This window comes from Oncorhynchus keta, chromosome 2 (assembly GCF_023373465.1).
Source record: "Oncorhynchus keta strain PuntledgeMale-10-30-2019 chromosome 2, Oket_V2, whole genome shotgun sequence".
Classification (NCBI taxonomy): domain Eukaryota; kingdom Metazoa; phylum Chordata; class Actinopteri; order Salmoniformes; family Salmonidae; genus Oncorhynchus; species Oncorhynchus keta.
The window spans coordinates 12854863-12877960 of NC_068422.1; the positions used below are offsets into that span (position 1 = coordinate 12854863).

Genomic DNA, 23098 nt, shown 5'->3' on the forward strand with positions numbered 1-23098 from the left:
GTATATCCATATCCGACCCCCACAAGTGTCACGGTATATCCATATCCGACCTCCACAAGTGTCACGGTATATCCATATCCGACCCCCACAAGTGTCACGGTACCGGTTTTTTAAAAACTAATGGGAGGATGAAGTTGATTTTGTGCATACCCCAAAAAAGGGGTTAAATATGTGTACAAAAATATATATATATGTATTTCCTGAGTTTTCTTATATCTCCTAGATTTAGGACAGACACTTCAAAACCTTGTTTCTTATGGTTTCTGTTTTGACTGTCTTTTTTGACTGTCTTTTTTTGCCATTTATGAATGTGTTATTCAATGTGTTTCTCTAGGCTTTAGTAGTAAAGCCCAAAATCTACATTTTATCAATTACATTTTGTATTTATTTTTGATACCTAAAGGGGTCCTACAATTCTAAATGTAACAGCTAAATGATCCATAGTATGACCAGTTTAAAACAATTCCTTGTCAGTTTAGTACCCCATCCTCCAACAATGTATTAAACTCTAAAGAAAACATTTGTTCCCAGGTATTCCCATGCATAATTGAAACACGTGATCGTATACAAATTTAAGCAAGGTTCAAAGTTATGTTTTAGACAAATATCTGTTTGGGTTTTCTGTGTTCAATTTGTAGTCTACAAAGTATTTGTAATTATATCCCGGCCCCCAACCATCTGTTCCAGAAAAAATCATCCCGAGGCTGAATCTAGTTGATTATCCCTGGCCTATGCTCAGACTGCTCCCTCTACACACATACTTTAATCAAGAGCTGTATGATTTTAATAATGTAATTGATTATTAGGACATCTCTATCTATTTCAATCAATGATAACGCAGAGGCAGCTTTCCTCTCTCTCAGATCGATGTCCTGTTACCACTATCACATTACTGGACAATACGGAAGTCTTCAATGCAGTACTCGATCGCATGTGGCATTATCACATGTTTTTCTTCGAGGTTTTCATACTCTGGTTTTGAATCTTCTAGTTATTACAATGAAAGTGTTTTGGCGGGGTCACTTAAATCATTCACATTTTCCAAAAATGTCAGATTATAGTAAAGTATAGCGTTGAAATTATGAGAATGGATTGTTATACAATATTGAGATAATTCAGTAAATAATCAATCAAATATGAAATATGAACACACTGCAAAATACATGTACATTGCCATAAAATTTCGCAACAAGAAGAACAAACATCCATCTAATGCAACAATATATTATTACTAAGATTTACCTTCCAAAGTGAAATCCACACGTTATGGAATAGAACAGAATATAATTTGTGGACAAGTGTCTACACATTGTCAGCAAGCTTGTGCAAAGCAACAGTTGTGCAATAGGACACGCCCATATTTTTGACCGGGAAAATGCAGCAGGCAGTATGGAGCAGAATGTGAGGAGCTAGTTATGCTCCAGATGAGGTGATCCTAAACAACCAATGGGAGAGCCCCTAGACTACTGGCGGTTAGGTCCTGCCCCCCTAAGGAAGAATACGGATGATAGAGAGCCATGGGGTGAGGATTTGAGGGAATGCAGTGTTTCCACAGCAAGGTGAATGGTTACTGTAGGTCAAATTAGACTAGAGTACTTACTGTATGTGAGGCAGACGCCATGAAAAGGTTTACTTCTGTTCCACAGTACACTAATGTACAGTAATGTACTTTGTTTTATTTCTTTGCAAGCATATGTAATCATGCACAGCCAAAACTGCACACAAATGTATCAGACAAATTGATACAGTCTAGACTCAACATAACTATATATACAGCATTAAACTATATACTGTAAGAAAAAAACAAAGGGATAAAGTTGGAGCAGATTACACTGCTATAGCGTTTTATTGGTGTTCAACACATGCATGAGTCAAACAAGTGAGCTCCAAAAGTATTGGGACAGTGACACATTTGTTGTTGTTTTGGCTCTGTACTCCACTTAGGATTTGAAATGATACAATGACTACAAGGTTAAAGTGCAGACTGACAGCTTTTTAATTGAAGAATATTTCCATCCATATCAGGTGAACTGTTTAACAACTAAACACTTTTTGTACATAGTTCTCCCATTTTAGGTGACCAAAAGTATTGGGACAAATTCACTTGTGTATTAAAGTACTAAAAAGTTAAGTATTTAGTCCAAAATCCATAGCATGCAATGACTACATCAAGCTTTTGACTCCACACATTTTTTTGGGATGCATTTGCTGTTTGTTTTGGTTGTGTTTTCAGATGATTTTGTGCCCAATAGAAATGAATGGTAATTAATGTGTCATTTTGGAGTCACTTTTATTATAAATAAGAATATAATATGTTTCTAAACACATCTACATTAATGTGGATGCTACCATGATTATGGATATTCCTGAATGAACTGTGAATAAAGATGAGTGAGAAAGTTAGAGGCACAAATATCATACCCCCAAGACTTGCTAAACTCTCACCATTATAATAACAGGGGAGGTTAGCATTTTTTGGGAGGTATGATATCCACATCTGTCTTCTTCACTTGCGAGATCATCTGAGACCAGACACCTGGGCAGCTGATGAAACTAAGGAGTTTTTCTGTAATAAAGTCCTTTTGTGGGGTAAACAAATCTCAATTCTGATTGGCTGGTCCTGGCTCCCCAGTGGCTGCACCCCTGCCCGCACCCCTGCACAGTCATGTGAAAGCCATAGATTAGAGCCTAATGAATGTATTTCAATTGTCAGATTTCCTTACATGAACTAAAACTCAGTAAAATCGTTGAAATTGTTGCATGTTGCATTTATATTTTTGCTCAGTATACTTCAATTGGGGCAGGCAGGTACAGTAGCTTAGTGGTTAGAACGTTGGACTAGTAACCGAAAGGTTGCAAGATCGAATCCCCGAGCTGACAAGGTAAAAAGCTGTCATTCTGCCCCTGAAGGCAGTTAAACCCACGGTTCCTAGGCCATTATTGAAAATAAGAATGTGTTCTTAACTGACCTAAATAAAGGTTTAAAAAAAATAAAAAATACACATAAGTGAATTTGTCCCAATACTTTTGGTCCCATAAAATGGGACGACTATGTACAAAAAGTGCTTCTAATTTCTAAACGGTTTACCCAATATGGATGAAAACACCTTCAAATGAAAGTGTAGAGTACAGAGCCAAAACAACAAGTGTCACTGTCCCAATACTTTTGAAGCTCACTGTAACACAGTAAACAGCAGAAGCAGCAGGCAAACATAAAAACTCCCTTATAAAATACCCTTTATTTTTTACCATATACACATTATTTGTTCTAAGAGCAGGTTTCAAAGTGACCACCTGGCAAGCTAAGTCATACCTGCCTTGATTATACGATATAAAGTATATCATCTAAGTTCCACTGAGCAAGCTCGATCAATATCAAGCTATATTCAACTATGTATACTGGATGGCACACATAGCAATACTTCTTCCCCCTCCAACACATCAGAAGGACAGGCGTAGAGCAGGGCAACCCTTCTACATACACACACCATATTTACATTCATAGACGAGACGGAAAACCTTTTAAGAATGTGCAATGTCAACACTTCTTTTAAAGTGTCTTTCAGAAGCGAGGTCATTTCTGATGCCTATGATGTTGGTTCATCATGTGCTAGGCTGTCCCATGGTGTGTGTGTATATATATATATATATATATATATATATATATATATAAGACAGAGGGGAAGATACAGTAACATGACTGTACTGCTTGTTCAACAAACCATGGAAAAACAAACAAATTCAATATGGTTATTTTCTTAGTTACAAACCAACGAGTGGACATTTGCCATAAATAGTGACCATTAAAGTTGTTGCAAATTAATCAGAATACATTTATACAATCTCTAACATTGAATAGGCATAAATCAGTGTAGGAAAAACTGTTGAAGTCCATAAATGATCAAAACATGTTTAACACATGAAAAACCTTGATCGGTCTCATAAAGCAGTTCATGACTTCATTCTGCTTTGTAAAATAAAACTATTTCAAATACTGATAGAGCAGAAGAAAATACTAAATCAATTGTTCCTACACTTGTCAATATTTCAAAATTCTCCATTGATTACAGATATGTTGAATGTACCAACTCAACTAGATCTTTTAATAATAACAAAACGGAAGAACAAGGACTGTCAAGTGTTTGTGATTGTATGAAACAGCACGTGTACTATCAAGAAAGAAAATAAAGATGATTTCAGTACTCCGTGTTCTTGCACATACCAGTAAAGCAGTGTTGTTTCTGAAAACATCAATGTCACCTTCGCTAAATGGTGAGAGCCTGGCTCCTACTCAGGCCATCCCTCTTTTCAGCACAATCACTGTTTCTGATCAGCTGTTGAGACCATTGAGCTAACTGGCTAGCATCTGAGTGATGTGCCAGCACAGCCAACGAGAGACAAGAACATGGTAGAGTTCAGGTGAAAATATAACATTGGACTCCCCAATCGGAGACAAAATGTCCCCTTCAGTGTTCATAACATCTCTTGAATAGGTTTATTTTTTACATCAACTAGACAAAACTTCAGTCCATTAATTCAGTTATTATTCAACACCAGACATACAACATTCAGTCTGCCTCCATATCTGTAGTGAAAACCACATTACAGACTTTAGGTTTTAAAGACTGACTAATACATTATCACTTTTGACTGACTCTTACAGCATTATCAGCTACTCTATTCACTATGAATGTGATGCAATCATGCTTGGGCTCCACGACAATATCTGGTCTTTGGCTTCCCAACAGCATTGTACCTGTCCCAATATATGGATGAACAGAAAATCATTGTCAGGTAGATACTACTTATTTGTTCGTTAAAATAAAATGTTTTACACCTCAACAACCATAGCAGTGCATTTAATGATTGTTGTCTTACTCTAAAAAACATCAAATGACAATGAATAACCCAAAAATAAATCTCTCCAAACTAATATTCTAGGATTCTACACACTCAAAAACAAAGTAAGACATCCAGTCAGAGGCTATAATGGACAATATAATATACTTGGAATTAAACACATTGTAAAAACAATACACTGATCCAGAATATTCCCCAATCATACATATCATGATACATTTCAATACTACCTGCCCTCGTCTGACCTATAAAAAAAGGTTAACATTAACTGTCCCTGGACTTCATTTAGCTCCCTTTGGACGTCCCTTTAAGTCCGAGGAGGGATTGAAGGGTGGATGGATCTGTTAATACATGCAGTAGAGTGGTGGACGACTGGCTAGGGATGGCTTCTTGCTGTCAGAACAGAGCAAAATATGTGTAGTGCTGTAGGCAGGGTACGTCTCATATTACCCTTCAGAGGAAGACCAGCCCCGGGACAGAGTGAGCTGCTGGTTTATAAAGATGTCTGTTGATACTCCACAGTCCTTCTTAAGTTGGAGAAAGTTCCAAACCAACTGTTAGATGGGGACTGTTGATTATGGGAATACATTGCAACCTTGTCCCTAATGAAGCTGGTTTCTTTCAACAACAAAAAAAACACACAAAACAATGTACAATGCGTGGGGGTTCCCTTCGCAGTGTAGTAAATTGCCCGAGAACATGAATATGTGTTACTGGGTAGCAGACGTATAGCTGATGGTAGACAGCTCCAGAGTGGGAGGATGAGAAAGTGGATTTGTCACAGACAACAGTCTGGGGACTCCAGGCACTGGTCAGAAGTCAAAAGGTTAAGAGAGGTCTACTAAGCGAGGGGTTTCAAACCTCTCCTCAGGGACCCCCAGGCGTTCCATGCGTTAGACTATTCAATGGCTAGCACACCTGATTCAACATCTTAACTAATCATCAAGCCCTTGACTAGGTGAATCAGTGGGCTAGTTCAGGGCTACAACATTGTGAAATGTCTGGGGGTCCCCGAGGAGAGGTTTGAAAACCACTAAACTAAGTGAACAGGGCATCCTCTGGTCTTTCAGCCTTCTTCTGGGGTGCACCGGTAGTTGCACCGGGATCACCACTAGGGGGTGAGGGGAGGCTGGGCACCGTCTCTGCTGCCTTTGCCCGCTCCTCCAGAAACTTGTCAAACTCTAGAAGGAGGACGAGAGGGATCAGAGGAAGCATATTATACATGCTAGCTACTAGAGGTGAATAAATGTTTCCTACCTTCACTGGTCACCCCCTCTTCGCCCTCCTCTCCTTGCTGTCGAGGAAAGAAAAAGCATCATTGTGGAACTATCCTAAGGATAACCTGAATTCTGAATTTAAACTCCTGTAATATACTTTTACATTTTGACCTTTCATTTACCCAAAAGTGCTGATTGAAATACAACCAGACCCATCATTGACAAGTTTCTGTGCTTAAAACCACCGACAGGATTACACCCACACAACGGCGGATCCCCCATTTCACCAAAACGCAATGCCATTTAGGTTAAAGAACTTCAACAAACACACAGTATTACTACATATTCGTACACCAAATTAAAATGTTAAGACAAACCCACCATGCACCAAAGAGGACAGAAATCGTCCTTTGTTCCCTGCCAGGACACACCATTATTTAAGACTACACAGAAAGCTACAATGGATCAGAAACATGATTGGTCAAAGATGAGGAAATGTGTTAGTTAGATTTCTGAAGAACAAGAGGAGTCCAAAGATGGAAGGATGCAAAGGGAAAAAGAGAAAAGAAAACATGCAGAATAAAATCATAGTCTCACCACGTCAGTACATAGCCACTCCTCTATGTCATCCATGACAGAGGATTGGCCAATGGGAATCTACAGGGCAACGTCATGGACAAACAGCACCACAACAAAAATATCAACAGAAAAAAAACAAAAAAAACAAACCCAACTTAAATATAAAAATAACTGAAATAACACAAAAAGCAATACTTAAACCTAACATTTAATAAAAACGCAAACAAACCATTCGATAAATGGTATATAGATAGACCTCTGCTACTGATTGATGACATGCAGTACCAAACACCATGAAACACTCCAACTAACACACAGCCTTGTGAAAGCTTTGCAACACCATGCAGTGACAGTCAATATGAAGAGGCAGCATCTTCCAAGCTGTATGAAAAACTGTGGGATGGGATGGCCATGCACTATACTTTAATGTTAGAGTTGTTGTTAGGGAGAGAGGTTGTCTGCTCAAAACAACAAGCAAACTACCGCAGGCCAGCTAAAAAGATCTATCCCATCAAAAACAAATCCTAAATAACAAATCTCTATATGAAATCCTTACATCTCTGAGTGAGTGTAAGCTTGGGATCAATGGTTAGAGCAGAGGCCAACAGTAAACACACGCGCCAATGGTGGAAAATAATGTAATGCCCGTGACCCAATTTAGTCGACTGGTCGATTGTGTGGTCGACGGAGAGACCCGTCTGATTCTCGCCTGTCTCAGTGGCCTAATCCATTGTGGAGGCCGTGGGGATGATACAGTCCATCACTAAGACATATGTGCTACTGAAATTGTATATAGTTATATTATGCAAGAACAAAATGGTGCAAGGTTAATAATGATTTATTATTATTTTATAACAAATGTTTGCCGAATTGTGTGGTTAATTACTATTAACATAATGCCAAACATCCCCTTTCATTTAACTGTGTATCTGCCATATTTTGTTTGCAGACAGCACACGCAAATCTGCCTAACTGTTGCTTAAGACTTACCTACTGCTACATACGGTAGCTACTTGAAACTCTTATTAGGTCTAATTAAAGGCAAAATGTCAAAAAAGTCTGCAGTATGGCAACATTTCATTGTAGTAAAGGATGACACCAAAAAAGTGGAATGCGAACTCTGCCAACAGCGGTTTGCTTACCATAGTTCAACAACAAATATGACATACTACTTGAAAACAGTAAGTTAACCTCCTTTGTTTTTCTAGTTGCATGCTAAAACATTGACAGGTTTTATATGATTGAAAAATGAACATTACCAGATTTAATAGGCCTATTACAATGTAATAACATAGTATTAGCATACAGAATTTAAAATGTACTTTGTGTATTTATAGGCGCGCCCCCAGTACAGCGCCTCCACTGCTAGCTCATGTTTAACCACCTTGGACCAAAAGCCCCACATCTCAGAAAAAATTCTACGAGAGATAACCGATGGTATCGTGGACTTAATTTCCCTGGACATGAGGCCCGTTAACCTGATAGAAGGCGTGGGATGGATTTAAGAAGATGAAAATCTTGGAGCCTGGTTACACCGTTCCCAAGAGAGACTGTTATGCATGCTCTGACTGCCAAATATCATAACACAAAAGAGAAAGTTTTGGAGTCAATCCAAAACAGCTAGGCAGTAAGTTTTACAACCGACATGTGGACCTCCCTGAGAATGGAGTCTTACATGACCATCTCTGCCCATTTCATTACCAAGGCCTGGAGACTGCAGTGTCTTGTGCTGGAGACAAAACGAATGGAGGAGAATCCCACCACAGCCAACATTGCAAAGAGACTAGGAGAAGTTGCAGACGCATTTGAAATTCCAGGATGTAAAATGGTTGCTTTGGTACATGACAACGCTGCAAACATGGTTTTGTGTGCGGATATACTGAGGCAGGAAGCGGAATGGGCAGACGTTAAAGGAGTCAGATGTACCGGGCACACCTTACAGCTGTGCATCAATGCCGCTCTCGAACAAGACCCCATCTGTCGCACTGCGGCTGCAGCCAGACACCTCACGGCTCATTTGAAGAAGGAAGCCAGAAAGGGACTGAAGCAGAAACAACAAAAGGTGGCTGAACACCTCCTGACCCCAGACATTTCCACGCTGTGGAACTCTTATCGGACAATGCTAGAGTGTCTGCTAGAACATAGATGGCCCATATCCGACGTGCTCTCCAGCCCCAACTAGACAGAGAAAAGGGAACCCAGCCTTGATCTCACCACAGCGCAATGGAACATGGCAGAAGACATTTGGAATGTGCTGAAGCCTATGGTCACCCTGACAGAGCTGCTGTCTGAGGAGGACAACACATCTTTATCTGCAACCTTACCCATGCTGGCCCATCTCAAACGCCGCCACTTAGCCGTGGCGGAGGACGACAGCCCTATCACTAAGGGTCTCAAAACAAAGCTGGTGCAGGAAATTGACAAAAGATGGCAGCTCAATGACCAAATATTTGACGGTAGTCTTTACATCCAAGCAGCAGTCATAGACCCCCGCTTCAAGCTGCTTTCCTTCCTTGACGATGCAAAACGTGATGAAGCCTATGTCAACCTGTCCGAACTGGCCGACAGTTTGAGCGCGTCACAGCTAGAGGAGCCAGGGCCCCATGAGAGAGAACGAGACAACTCTACATCCACGGAGGAAGAAGAGGAACCTGCACAAAAGAAAAGGAAAACGGACAAGGAGCGAGAGATGGAGATGCTCATGTGTAGAGATGAGGAAGAGAAAGAGGATCAAGAAGAAGAAATTAAGGATTATCTCCATTATCTCCATCTACGAAAGTCAACGGTGGACCGCTAGCTTGGTGGGGGAAAAAATGAGGACAGGTATCCGAAGCTGGCCAGAGCAGCGAAATACCTCTTCTCCATCCCGGCGACCTCCACTCCATCAGAGCGGATCTTTTTAAGGCAGGGCTTATATTCAATAAAACCAGGAGCTGCCTTCTGTCCGAAAATGTTGACAAGCTGGTGTTCCTGTCTCATAACTTGAAAAGATTGGGGAAGTAGGTTAATAAGTGGCAGCCCAGGCATTTGTGAGGAAGTTAAGTAAGCCAGTCCGATACAGCTGACAAGAGAGACGACCTAGCTATTATGCAGGCGGATAACGTTTGGAATTGTGCAATAGTCTATGCTTAATAGTCTATGCTTTTTGTAAGAAGCCTAGGCCTAAATATGCCATTTTATGTTCAGCATTAGAGATCATAAGCTGCTGTTGAAGGTGACTTAAATAGCCTACTGTTGTGATGGGCCACAACTTGTTCTTCGTTTATTTTATTAGTTACTAAACATAATATATTTACTGTAATACTGTTCAATTACAGTGTCCTCAGAAAGTATTCACACCCCTTGACTTTTTCCACAGTGTGTTACAGACTGAATTTAAAATTGATTAAATTGAGATTTGTCGTCACTGGCATACACAAAATACCCCATAATGACAAATGGAATTATGTTCAAAATTTTTAACAAATTAATTGAAAACGAAAAGCTGAAATGCCTTGAATCAATATGTAGTCAACACCTTTATGGCAAGCCTAAATAAGTTCAGGGAAAAAAATTGGCTTAACAAGTCGCATGGACTCCCTGTGTACAATAAGAATTTAACATCAGTTTTTAAATGACAAACTCATCTCTGTACCCCATACATACAGATAATTGTCAGGTCCCTCATTTGAGCAGTGAATTTCAAACACAGATTCAACCACAGACCAGGGAGGTTTTCCAATTACTTGCAAAGAAGGTAGATGGGTTAAACAAATGTTTAAAGCAGACATTGAATATCCATTTGATCATGTTGAAGTTATTAATTCCACTTTGGATGATGTATCAATACCCCTAGTCACTACAAAGACACAGGCGTCCTTCCTAACTCAGTTGCAGAGGGATTTCACCGGGAAGCCAATGGTGACTTTATAACAGTAAGAGTTTAATGGCTGTGATAGGAGAAAACTGAGGATGGATCAACAACATTGTAGCTACTCCACAATACTAAACTAATTGACAGAGTGTAAAGGAAGCCTGTACACAATAACATTTAAAAAATAATCTAAAACATGCATCCTGTTTGCATTAAGGCACTAAAGTAATACTGCAAAAAGTGTGGCAAAGCAATCCACTTTTGTCCAGAATACAAGTGTTATGTTTGGGGCAAATCAAATACATTACTGAGTACCACTCTCCATATCCTCAAGCATAGTGGTGACTGCATCATGTTATAGGTATGCTTATAATTGTTAAGGACTGGGGAATTTTTCAGGATAAAAAAATAAATAAAATGGATCTAAGCACAGGCAAAACCCTAGAGGAAACCTGGTTCAGTCTGCTTTCCACCAGATAGTGGGAGATTAATTCCCCTTTCAGTAGGACAATAACCTAAAACAAGGCCAAATTTATTTTCAATTTGCTTACCGAGAAGACACTGAATGTTCATGATTTAAAATGTTGACGTAAATCTGCTTGAAAATCTATAGCAAGACATGAAAATGGTTGTCTAGCAATGATCAACAACCAATTTGGCATAGCTTGAAGAATTTTGGATCAATCATGGTCCACAAAGTTGAGACTTAACCAGAATCACTGCCAATGGTGATTAACATGTTTCAACTCAGTGGTGTGAGTACTTATTTAAAATGAGATCTTTCTGCATTTCATTTTCAAATAATTAGTTAAAATTTCCCAAAACATGTTTTCACTTTGTCATCGTGTGTAGATGGCCGAATTTAATCAATATTGAATACAGGCTGAAACATAACAAAAACCTGGAATAAGTCAAGGGGTATGAATAATTTTTGAAGGCACTGTATGTTGATTGAATACTAGGCCTGTAACTGTTGCGGTTTATTATTTTAATTAAGAACAACTTTGTTTACTGTTCAATTTGTTATGTTCTTAACAAATGTCTTGTTTTATCTGCTCTTTATTACATAGCTTATAAGACTTTTCCATTTTGCAATATCTTATATTTGAGAGACAAGCTTTTCACCGACTCCTCCAAATGTGAATAGCCTATCTTTGACCGTTTTAACCTAAGCTGCTGTAGGTCTAATTCAGATGGTGGACTCCCACAAGTTGTTACCTGGTTGATTCGGTCAAACAGAAAGTATTAGTCTGTTGTGTATAAATCACCAGTCTTGAAGCCAGGGGGCGTTGGAGCGACTCCGACATTGGGGGATCCGGGGGCATGCAGATTTTTTTGGGGGAAAACAGGTTTTACATTTTAATTTCGAAAAAAGGATACAGACAAATATTAACTTCCAAATGGGAAAATGTACAAGGTTAAAGTGAGTCTTGCAGAGGGGCACTTCTTCTGGTGCAGTCCAATCAGACTTAGGGCCATGGTCATTCATACTGTACTGAATACCACTGTGACAGTTAAGCTAGCAACATGGTCAAGCCGGCATCTGCATTGGCCGTACAGCATTTACTGCGATGCTGCCTTTGCAGAAGTCTGGGCATTCATACTTCTTGCAATTCGCAGAATTGTTGTAAAGAAAGTTGTCAAGGAAGGTAGTTTGTGTTTATACAGGACGTACAGCTCCCACCTACCATTCACATCCCATGCAGCACCTTACAGAGCCCTCTGTAATGTTACAACATTTTGGAGGTGCTTGATTAAACTTCCACAGACCTCAGGTGGCTCTGCTAATGCATCACACCCTCCGTACTGAGCCTCTGGACTGCATTGCCAGATCAAGCATAAAAACCAGCTTTTTAAATGTGAATATGTTCAATTAAAAAACTGTACTCTTTCAGTTACTGTATAATTAATTTCCTAGTATTTTGCTCACTTCATCAGGTTGTTACTACTGATGCTCTACTTACTGTATGGTTGACAATTTAAAGTAACATTGTTCACTTAGGTTTATTTTCTTCTGGTTATCTTGATCTCGGGCTCCCTTTTTAATCATTAGTGTGTCTTAATTATTTCATCAATCAGTGCGCTTAAAGAATCAGACAAGCGCAGTGCATATAGTTAATTTTATTCAAACACATAGGGTGTGTATATATGGAAAAATACACGTTTTAAGAACAGAAGACTCTCAGTCGACCAAGATTATTTTTTGTTGGGGACAGCCCTACCCGACAGTAACAGCACACCGCATGGAAAAGTTAGTGATCATTAGTGATGTTAGCGCACTTCTAAAAGTTGACCAGCCACAATACTCACTCCTCCTGCAGGCTGCTGCCTGACTTCCAGAGTAGGAGGCAGCTCAATCCCACCTACAGCATTAAGGTCCTCTATAGGAGCTCTGCCAGGATAGAGGTAATGACCAGGAGGACAGCAAGTTATAAAACATTCAGATTTAAAATGTATGGTGCAGAACAGACACTGTCAGTCATGTAGAAAAGCTAATTGTGTATGCTCCATTCATTACAAGCCTAGGAGGTAGGGGTTGTCTCTGAACAGGAGAACATGTATGATGTGTTCTTACGTGACGAGTGTCTCAGTGGTCAGTGGCAGAGCTCCGGTCCTGGTCTGGGCAAACATGTCAAAGTCGTCCTGAGGCTTACAGCTGGGCAGAGAGCTCAGAGTGCTGGTCACACTGGCACCCACATCTGAGGAACAACAAAAAGACAGCCGCCATATTGTTCCAGAAAAATTAAAAATAAATATCAATATTTATGTTTTTAAGAACTTGTCACATTGCTAAATTACCTGGGAAACAGTTCAAAGAGAACAAAATGCTTCAGCGCTGTTAAAGTAGATTTCCTTTTTACTAAATAGACTTTGGTGTACAGTAACAGTCTGGAGGACATACCGAGGATGGCTAGCCGAGAAGCGAGGGAGGTAGGTGAGGAAGGACGTTCGGCGGGGGCGGTGAAGGACGGAGGCATGGCGGTGGAAGTGACCATGTTGCTGACGACAGCAGGAGATCCAGGGCCCAGGTCTATAAGGTTGTCCTCTGTAGCCTCACTGAGGACCTGGGATCCAGGGATGACAGAGGGGGAAAGAGAGAAAGAGACCCATTGAAGACAATGTAAGACCACTCTTTTAGGAGCCATTCCGAAACAAAATGCTAATTCCATTTTCCATTACCATTTGCAATAAAGTGACAAACGAGTCCTGAAGTAAGGGGACAGGGATTACAGAAAGGGCTCTGACATTTGGCTTCAGTTTGACAAACATCAACATGATTACCTTGAACAGAAAGGTACAGGCAAATAAAGCACGTGAGAGGTCAGGGAATATCATAGGTTAGCTGGAGAAAAACATGAATCTGCCCATGAATGAGGAACAGTTGTTGTTTGTGGGACTTTTTCTGAAGGGAGGGGTAGGTACTCAGCCAGAATGGGTTAGTGAGAGAATTGCAATAATACGATTTGTTTGTGGCGAAGAATGAGCTGTTTGGTGTGTCTGTGATATCATTTATTTATGAGCAGTGACCACAGTAACCATGCAATGACCTTTGCACTGGGTGGGTGTTTTTTCTTTTGGCTGCGAACGAGAATAATCCTTCCTCTTGAGAATGATGGGTGGTGGTGGGGAAGGGGTTGGTGCATCTTTAGACACGGGTAGATGTTACCCCTTAGGCACAGATCTAGGATCAGTTTACCCTCCCTGAATCCCAACTTTAACCATACGGGGAGGAAACCCACCAGGCCGTAGATCAGTGTCTAGTGGCAACTACTCCCATCTTTAAACTGTCTCTGTGTCAGTTACTGAGGGGAGTGGGTAGTTAAAACGTGCCACATGGAGAAAATGGGATGTACAGGGTTATTGTGTTATTATGTGTTAACAGTGGCCACCTTGGGTCCAAATACGTGACATATTACTTATTGGGGCGACTTTCATACTTGCCTGCCTCAGCTAGACATAGAGACAAACAGAAAGGAGAAAGACCATGAAAATCATTAACATGCCTGGGCAACACGCCACGGTCAGTGTGGACATGATATTAATGGTAAGGTGCGGACATTGACAGACGATCTAACATGCCTACATCTCTAGACAGAGCAGTTGTATTTTAGACAGACTCGACAATGTTACAGAATGAGGAAATGTGAGAAACAGGCAAGCTATGGAAGACAAAGTACAGAAACTTTACCACAGAAATATGCGACAACCATGTACAAATAAGCAAGGGATGTCATTGTGTGTGTGTAGGGGGGTTACGTTCTATGGCTGTCACTGCTAACTCACCCCATTATTGATACCCTGAGATGCTCTGCCTGACCGGTACCTCTCGTACCTGAGAGAGAAGCCAAATAACAAGTAGTCCATACCTGCTCACAACGACTATTAAATGAAGTCATGCATGCCTCTCAGAGGAGAAAGGTGTTGAGACAGAAATGTTAGCCATCTCTTAGTGGTGGGTGGGTGTGTATAAGCTAGCCTACCTGTCGTAGCGTAAGAAGATGTTGTTGAGGTCGTCGTTGACGTGCAGTAGTTCCTCTGTGACCTCCTCGTCAGACACACAGGAGATGAGCTCCACTATCCTCTGCTGCATTGCCCGGCACGTCCGGTTCAGCTCCTACAAAAAGCACAGGAGGGTGAGCCGTCAAAAGATAGTGCTGCCCAGGCTGAAATTACTTGTTGATATTACAGATACTTTCATCAGTACACCAGAAACAATGAAGTGGCCTCCGTAAAATAAAGCCTCTGAGTTTTCGCTTGTCATGTCACATGGCCAAGAAACCCAGCCCTATTTACACGCTATAAGAATACCAGAGAGAAAGAGGGGAAAGGAGTATGACCTGCAGGAGCTTGTGGTCCGAGGGGTCCTCCTGTCCAGGAACCATCTCTGTCAGCATCTCTGACATCACCTTTGTGTTGCCACGCACAATGTCCAGCTCCATTCGCAGCCGGCAGATCTGAACAGGGAATACCATGTCAACTCCTCTCAGATCCATCTCCATGCACCTTAGAATACAAGCTATCCAGAAGATTTTAAAGCCTTATTACAAATCTGAGAAGGGATCAGATTGTGCAACTGTAATGGAAATTCACTCTCGCCTACCTGTTCAGGTGAAGGGTTGATAGACCCAGAGGCGCCAAGGTTGGGGACCTGCGGGGCGGAGTAGGTGGGAGGAACAGACGATGCAAATGATGGGGCGGAGACAGCATGGGGAGGAGGCTGCTGTTGGGGGATAGGCTGGGCCAGGGGAGGGGCAGTGGCTTGGTTCTCCTCTGGGCCAGTCAACAGCTTTAAATGAAAAACAAAAAGAGACTCAAATCCCAAAAAACTCAGATAAACTTGTTGAAAAATGGCAGAACAACAGATGTATTTTCATACTCAATTTAGAGTAAGGAAATGCATGCAAATGGATGAGACAGTGGCAGTTGTACCCGCTGAGGTGTGTGGATGGGAGACAGGACATCCAGGTCCGACATTGGGAAATCTATACCCTTTCTCTTCAGCTCCTCATAGATCTGGACCACACCCGTCAGGTCTGGACTACTCCTGAACGCATCAGCCCACGCCTGGGAGACAGGAGGGAGGGAGAAAGCAGATGAGAAAGACAAGTGTTATATACACTGTATAATCTTCTCATGTTTCTCAGTGCTGTATTCATTAGGTGGTCAAAGTATTAAGGTCAGAGGTGTCCCAAAAAATGTTTAGGCTACCACAGAAGCTATTGCTTGCAGAGCAAGGAATAATCTTTGGTGTATCATCATTACACATACATCTTTGTGAGAAAACTGTGCTGTGTTTGTAATATAACACTTGCACGAGGTGAGAAACCATTCAGTTCATTGCGGTCAGATCTCTGTTTTGTGTTACAGTACTTGTACAAGATGATATGAACAGAGTCTGAGCCAAAACCCGTATGGTTCCTCATTGCTGTCAGGTCTGTGTGCTCTAGCAGACATCAACAGCCACCATGTCAGCAGGAAACTAGAAGTCACCTGAGGTAATCGGCCAGGGTTACCCGAGATCCCCATGGTAAACAGAGAACCAGCGGCCTGGCTGCAGGTAGCACACCAGCAAGACCCTGCGTGGTTAACACTGCAGCTACATTTAGGCTGGGTTTTTGTACAGCACTTTGAGATATCAGCTGATGTACGAAAGGCTATATAAATACATTTGATTTGATTTGAGCTACATGTAACCAAACACCCTCCTCCACTGCCTCAGTATGTAGCCTATACCGTACAGTACATTCTCAAAGCACTTGCCATACAGTATACTTCCTCAAATGACTCCCATTTTCTCAAGGACAAATTATCATCATCTCCTCAGACAATTCTGTCAGAATGCTCAATGAAAGCTGGTTCTATTACTCAATATTACTCAAGTCGTCAAATATAAAGGGAAACATGTCATGCATACACATTCACACAAGTGTGTGTGATCCTTTACCTGGATCAGTGAGAGCACTTTATCTTGTACGATAGTGGGAGGGTTGTTTTTGGGAGAGATGATTTTCACAAGCACGCCATCTATGAAGTCCCTGCTGGTGATGAGGGCATGAAAACGATGCCCACAGTTCTTCACACATGTCTCCAGGACGGTCAGTGCCAGCATCACCTCCCTGTAGTTCTTGTTCCCGTTCAGCCTCTTCTTCATGGCCCTGATGGCATCCTTGGGCCTGCAGCAACAACACACAGAGCAGAGCACAGGGTCAGAGAGGGAGACAAACAGACACATGATGTGCATGATACATTTACATTACATTTAAGTCATTTAGCAGACGCTCTTATCCAGAGCGAAACATATAGTCTACTGTGTAGTAACAATGTAGTAACAGCACCACCAAGCATAATTTATCCATGTTGACTGAAATAATGTTAGTAACACTTTACTTAAACTCTTTAACACTCAATGTTTTACTTACATGGCCTAATATAGGGCTCTAGTTTAGGTTACACTATAATGCAGATGACAAATCAATCGTACTATGATAGGTAGGTGTGGCCTTCCCTTGAATTCTTCATATAGGGCTTTATCAAATCTTTATCAAATCTCATACTTTGAGATAAACTGGGAGTAGGGGCAAATCAACATACCCTAACTTCCCACCCATTTATCAAACAGAAAGAGGCAATGGCTTTCAACACTTTCACAAACAAGGTTAATGGACCAGATTACCACCCAAGCCTTAGAAAGTAGAAGAGCACTTGGATCAAATCCATCCTGAAGTCCATTACTGCTTCTGATAAGACAAGTATTTGATAAGCGGCAAACAAAGCCAGAGATCTTCAACAAGAAAGCGTGGTCATATTGACATGTAAGTCACTAGGGACAAATGGAGTCAAACTTCACATAGCTCCAGAAGAGGTGTAAAATGTGTTTTTGACTTCATAATATTCATTGGCATAGTTGAAAGCTATTTTATACTTACCCATCCTCAGTTTCATTTATGATGTCACATATTTCCATATTGAGGGTCCAGTCCTCACTCTGAAGGGAGCCATCAGTGGCTCTCTCTAAAGAAGACAGAACATTACATTTCCTCTTGTCAGAGCAGTAGAAAAATATTGTAATTTGAAAACAATATATTTTTCATGACTTTAATGATCACATACTAACTTGTCAGCTAGTTAATTGTCTCACGACTGTCAACTCTATACTGTGGAACAGACAGGTAGTGCTAACTAGCTAGTTGCCCACACTCGTACTGGGGAGGGCTGGTTATTGCGGCTTAGGACAGCTGCGCCCAGGTCAGTGATCCAGTTGTATCAGTTGTCAAATGTATGGCAAACGACAGACATGGTTCAATCGAATAGTTAGCTAGCCAGCTACAATCATTCGCTAGTAAGCCAGTTAGCGCAACCAGATACAGTACAGACTGTAACCTAGCTAGCTTGGTTGCTAACTAGCTAGTTTAGTAGTGGGAATGAATACAAGTTAGTTGACGTTAGCTATAGCAGGCTAGCGATACAACATACTGTTCCAGATCCCCACCACGAACTAGCAAGATCACCACCAAATATTGTTTATGCGTATATACACATAGCTAGTTAACATCTTTATTGCCAACCAGCCTGCAAATAATCAAAATAATAGCAAGTCAGCCAGGCACATAGCTTCGCGGCTAATAAGTGGATCGATAGCCAAAGAACTTAAAAGACGATAGCAAGTAAGAATCAAATGTCAATGCGATTCAAGAACGTGAAACACGATTATCTGACGTTTCCTTTCAATCACGGTTTATTTTATAAAGACTTACCAATGCAATGTCCCACAGGAGTGCTGTATGGATTTCCCAAAAGGAATTCCATCTTGATCGACAACAAACAATTTGTACGAAGTCACCAGTTCATGGGAAAGGCACAAGTAAGCCCCGCCCGGATGTCAATCTGATTGAGCAACATTAACATCCATCTTTACATTACTATTGTAAATAAATGACAACCAACAATAAAACCTACTCATTTTGGTTTTATGTTTTTTAAACTTAATAGGATTTTACAATCTGTGCAGTGGACACAATCCAATGTAAACCCTTGAAAAAGTACAATATAAAACATAGCAACCTTCGCACGTCAACAAGACAATAATTCAATGAATTTACAATAGGATTTCAAAATGTTTTCTAACAAAAAAATACAAAGTGTTTTCATGTCATTTTTATTCTAATGCATTTAGGGTTTGATGCAAAGTTGTTAGACAAAAAAAGCTGGTGATGTATGTCCCTGCTGTACATGTAACAAACATAATTGAGTCGGTTTGACCCATTGATAGATTTGTTCAATTTCTACTGAAGCAAAAGAGTAAACTTTCTACAAGCTAGTCACCACATAATAAATACAGTGGGAGTGTGTGAGACGTCTGGGCAGAAACAGACAGAGGGTAACACTTACCGTTTCCATAAAAACATCCAACGTTCCAAAAAGTCACTGATGACTGAGGTACCTAGCTACGTTTTCATCCAATCGGGAACAGATTTTCATACGAATATTCAAAAATCTGCATAAGAACAAAATACGCATTTTCCCACCCAGAGATATGGTTCCATCAATGACGTAGATGCGTGATGACATAACGCACCTACCCATCGCGTTAAATTCCCATGTACCGAATAACAAAAACAAGTTAAATGGGTTTCAATCGAATTTTCAACTCTACTGATAGTTCTCTCACAAAACAATGTGCGTTATATAGCGAGTGTGCCCACTCCGGTATTGGCACGTGCGACCAAGCAAACAGCACGTGCGGATAGGCCATTGTACATAACGAGGTTATTTTGTGTCAAACAGCAACCAAGCATCGATGATCATGTCACCAGAATAAGACCCTCTATATTTATTGGAAAGGGGCATCAATTGTGATGATCACCGTACACTTTATTTAATCCGTAGCCCAATACAGTGGTTCCCAAACTGAATACTTTCCAGACTAGTCATAGTGGGAGAACCACACGTTATCAGCCGACTACCAAAATTACATCGATATGATGGTTAATATATCAATACTTAAAGTAATTTCCACCAACATTTCTCATGTAATTAATTTGACAGATACAAAAAGATCCCAACTTGTCTATCATATTGTGTTTTGTCGACATTTGTACATTTTGCAGACAAATGTTCGGTTTCCATCAAGCCTGCCATGATATTTTTTTCCCACGTGTACTTTACTCCCATAAACATTTTTGGATGGAAACCTGGTTAGTGATTCAAAACACATGTAGAAGAGATGATCATCATACTTGGCTGTACTTTACAGGGAAGGAGTGGGAGAGGAGACAGTTCCTCTTTACTGAAATGAATCATCACAGGACGTTTTATAAACTGCAGATTATGTCACGGACCTGGGTAGATAAAATGTGTGTTTTTGTTCCACCAAGGACAACACCAGAGATAAATTCAAGTCCTAATGACTTGGGATTTCTTCCCAGTCAGAGGCCAGTACACCACCTTTGTTGTCTTTGCTCTTAGAGTGCTGTCTGAGCTTGTATGTTTGACTCAGGGAAGCGCCTCCTTAGTCTTGCATGAGTTTGCGTTTGACCGTTGAACTCTCAGAGGAGAAATGTACAAATAGAGCTCCTGCTGCTGTACGTGCTCTCAGCTCATACAGGTCAACATCATGAGCCCACTCTACATTTCCCCAATGCCCGATCTGTGGAGAGGGGAAAGAGTGAGGGGAAAATAAATTGTTAGTAAGAGAGGAAGACAGAAACAGACAGGGAGATTGAATACATAGCCAAGATGCTTTTCTAATCTCTGTATGTGCATTGTTTCTGTGGTGAGTTCATACCTGGAACTCCTCCTCTAGTCTTGACAGCAGCACAGCCTGCTCCACTGTAATGTGTTTGTCAATCAATGCAAATGCCAGCACCACAGACTTCAGCTGGGTGATCACATACTCCAGTCCTACACACAGAGGACACGCAAATAGTATTAGTGCAGTCATGTACTCTATTTAACTGAGAGACTCAGCAATATGATGATGAACAGCATGCAACTTATGAAGGTTCTCTCTCCATTGGTCTAGGCAAGAGGCTGATTCCTTTAGCACCCACACAGTTCAGAATTTGCACATGTGCACGGGATGGAAGTATCTCTAATTACGCTTTTAGTTGTTTTTACCTGTCAGGGACCAGAAGTTATAGGAACCCAGGTGTTGGCGAAAAGTATTCATCGTTGCCTGTGGGATCTCTGGCCCCAGTATATTGGTAGAAGAGCCAATGACTACGTTGTACCTGCAAGAGGAAAACATTAATTCAAGTACTCTCAAGACAATGCTACAAATCTGTTTCCCTCCTTTGCTGAAGATGACATGCAAATAAGTAGACATGTCCAGTGAACTTCTAGTAAGGTAACTCACAGCAAATGAGTCAATGATCATGTTAAAGTGAAACTAACCCGTCTTCGATCCAGTTCAGCACAGGGTCCCATTCATTATTCTGAAGCTCCACTAAAGATGGAGGCTCCTCAACTCTGTAACTACAAGGAGACAACATAATCAGAGTTATAATTCCTACAAAATCACACGCATTGATGATCTGATGGAGAGAACCTGTGTATCATATTGGTCCTTCGGTAGGCCGGTTACTTTTATTCACCAGAAACTAAAACCCTATGCTACTACAAAGACCTCTGCGTACCAAATTGTGTCAGTCTCCAGATACTTGAGGGCAGCAGTGATTATTTGGTCCTTGCTGCGGAATGTAGGGTTATCGAGGGCTGTGTTGCAGAGAGTGGTCTGAAGTAGGAGAGAGAACAAATCTCAAATGGCACCCTTTTTTCCCCCGATTAGTTTTAAATCAGTGTCCAAGTCAAAATAAATTTTTTATTTTATTTTTACCTTTATTTAACTAGGCAAGTCAGTTAAGAACAAATTCTTATTTTCAATGACGGCCTGTTAACTGGGTTAACTGCCTGTTCAGGGGCAGAACGACAGAGTTGCACCTTGTCAGCTCGGGGGTTTGAACTTGCAACCTTCCGGTTACAAGTCCAACGCTCTAACCACTAGGCTACCCTGCCGCCCCTAATGAAAGTAGTGTCCTGTTTGGGGTACAGTGTGTCATTCCAGATACAGCCAACATGAAGCATCAAATAAAAGAATTAAGGTAAAAGGTCAAACCATATGCATGCTGTAGAACTTGAGCGTGTCTGTCTGAGTATCCCACTCATTCGCCACGGCAATGGCTAAGGCTTCGTTGGGGGCTGTGAACAGCTTTCCTCCTGGTGTCTTCAGTTTCCGTTGGTCCAGGTTGATCTCAAACATGCCACCTGCTGACCAAAAATCAAGGTAATGTTACAGTAAGTTCTTGAATTCTTAGCACTCAGACTTATTTCAATCAAGAGAGAAAGTATCTCACTCGCCCGGTCCAGTACTCACCCTCTCCGTGGGATATGCTGACATCCTCGTAGAATTTCTTTCTTTCTGTTGATGACAGCATAACAAAGTCAACATGTCAAGAACTGTGCAACCGCCATGGTGCATATAGCCAGATATTTGATGAAAAAAGGTGATCAAATGGTGCACCTCTTACCTGTGATAATGGAGTAATATTTTGAGTTCACAGAGAGTAGAGGGAGCGGCAGCTTGAGAGCTTGATTTCTTGGGCAGACAATGGGGGGAGAGAGGGCATGCCCCACACGACTGTGCAATCTCACAAGATTCCTCAGCATCGTGTCAGTGACAGAGAGTTATTAACAAACAGGTTTTCCCAATTCAAGTGGGGTTCAAAACTTGCATTAACGTTAGCGAGCAGGAATTATGAATGCCGGATATTGTCGCTATTCAAAATGTAGGAAACATTGCGTTCACTATAAGAAACGACCAAATAGTAGCTGAAGGTTGACTGATCTAAGACTCACCATTTGGAGAAAAACGATTATATTTCCACACACCTCTCACTGCAATGCATCGCATCTCTACATGAGCGTGACCTTCCGTGTTTGACAGACGGCCGATTCGACAGAATTCCCAGATATATGGGAAACGTAGTTCCATAGTGGTTATAAAATCAACCCGAATGGAACAGTACCAGAGCGGAAAAAACTACATCCGCACACTTCCCAGACAGCATTGCGCTACATAAGCCAGTCAGGA

General features: G+C 41.1%; 2 protein-coding genes across 6 annotated transcripts; both read right to left on the reverse strand.

Annotated features, from left to right (window-relative positions):
- Window positions 1-1812: 1812 nt before the first annotated feature.
- LOC118396824 (TOM1-like protein 2) lies at window positions 1813-19548 on the reverse strand. 4 transcript variants are annotated; one of them, XM_035791245.2, is made up of 16 exons: window positions 19399-19541; window positions 18765-18894; window positions 17937-18021; window positions 16955-17183; window positions 15940-16074; window positions 15611-15796; window positions 15348-15464; window positions 14991-15124; window positions 14794-14842; window positions 13412-13574; window positions 13085-13208; window positions 12820-12901; window positions 6675-6734; window positions 6118-6154; window positions 5892-6041; window positions 1813-5721 (listed from the first exon to the last, which is right to left on the reverse strand). In XM_035791245.2, exons 2-15 carry the CDS (start codon window positions 18814-18816, stop codon window positions 5899-5901), a joined length of 1596 nt encoding a protein of 531 aa, XP_035647138.1. In that variant the 5' UTR covers window positions 18817-18894; window positions 19399-19541; the 3' UTR covers window positions 1813-5721; window positions 5892-5898. The 4 variants fall into 4 exon arrangements, with proteins under 4 accessions (XP_035647138.1, XP_035647132.1, XP_035647150.1 ...); XM_035791239.2 differs by having other exon boundaries at window positions 1813-6041; XM_035791257.2 differs by lacking the exon at window positions 18765-18894 and having other exon boundaries at window positions 1813-6041; window positions 19399-19548.
- On the reverse strand, window positions 18962-22932 carry LOC118396855 (ATP synthase mitochondrial F1 complex assembly factor 2-like). 2 transcript variants are annotated; one of them, XM_035791266.2, is made up of 8 exons: window positions 22536-22932; window positions 22382-22426; window positions 22124-22275; window positions 21645-21742; window positions 21403-21483; window positions 21127-21239; window positions 20795-20910; window positions 18962-20656 (listed from the first exon to the last, which is right to left on the reverse strand). In XM_035791266.2, the coding sequence occupies exons 1-8, from the start codon at window positions 22672-22674 to the stop codon at window positions 20519-20521; spliced, it is 882 nt and encodes a 293-aa protein (XP_035647159.1). In that variant the 5' UTR covers window positions 22675-22932; the 3' UTR covers window positions 18962-20518. The 2 variants fall into 2 exon arrangements, with proteins under 2 accessions (XP_035647159.1, XP_035647163.1); XM_035791270.2 differs by having other exon boundaries at window positions 22124-22272; window positions 22536-22930.
- Between the last annotated feature and the right edge of the window lie 166 nt (window positions 22933-23098).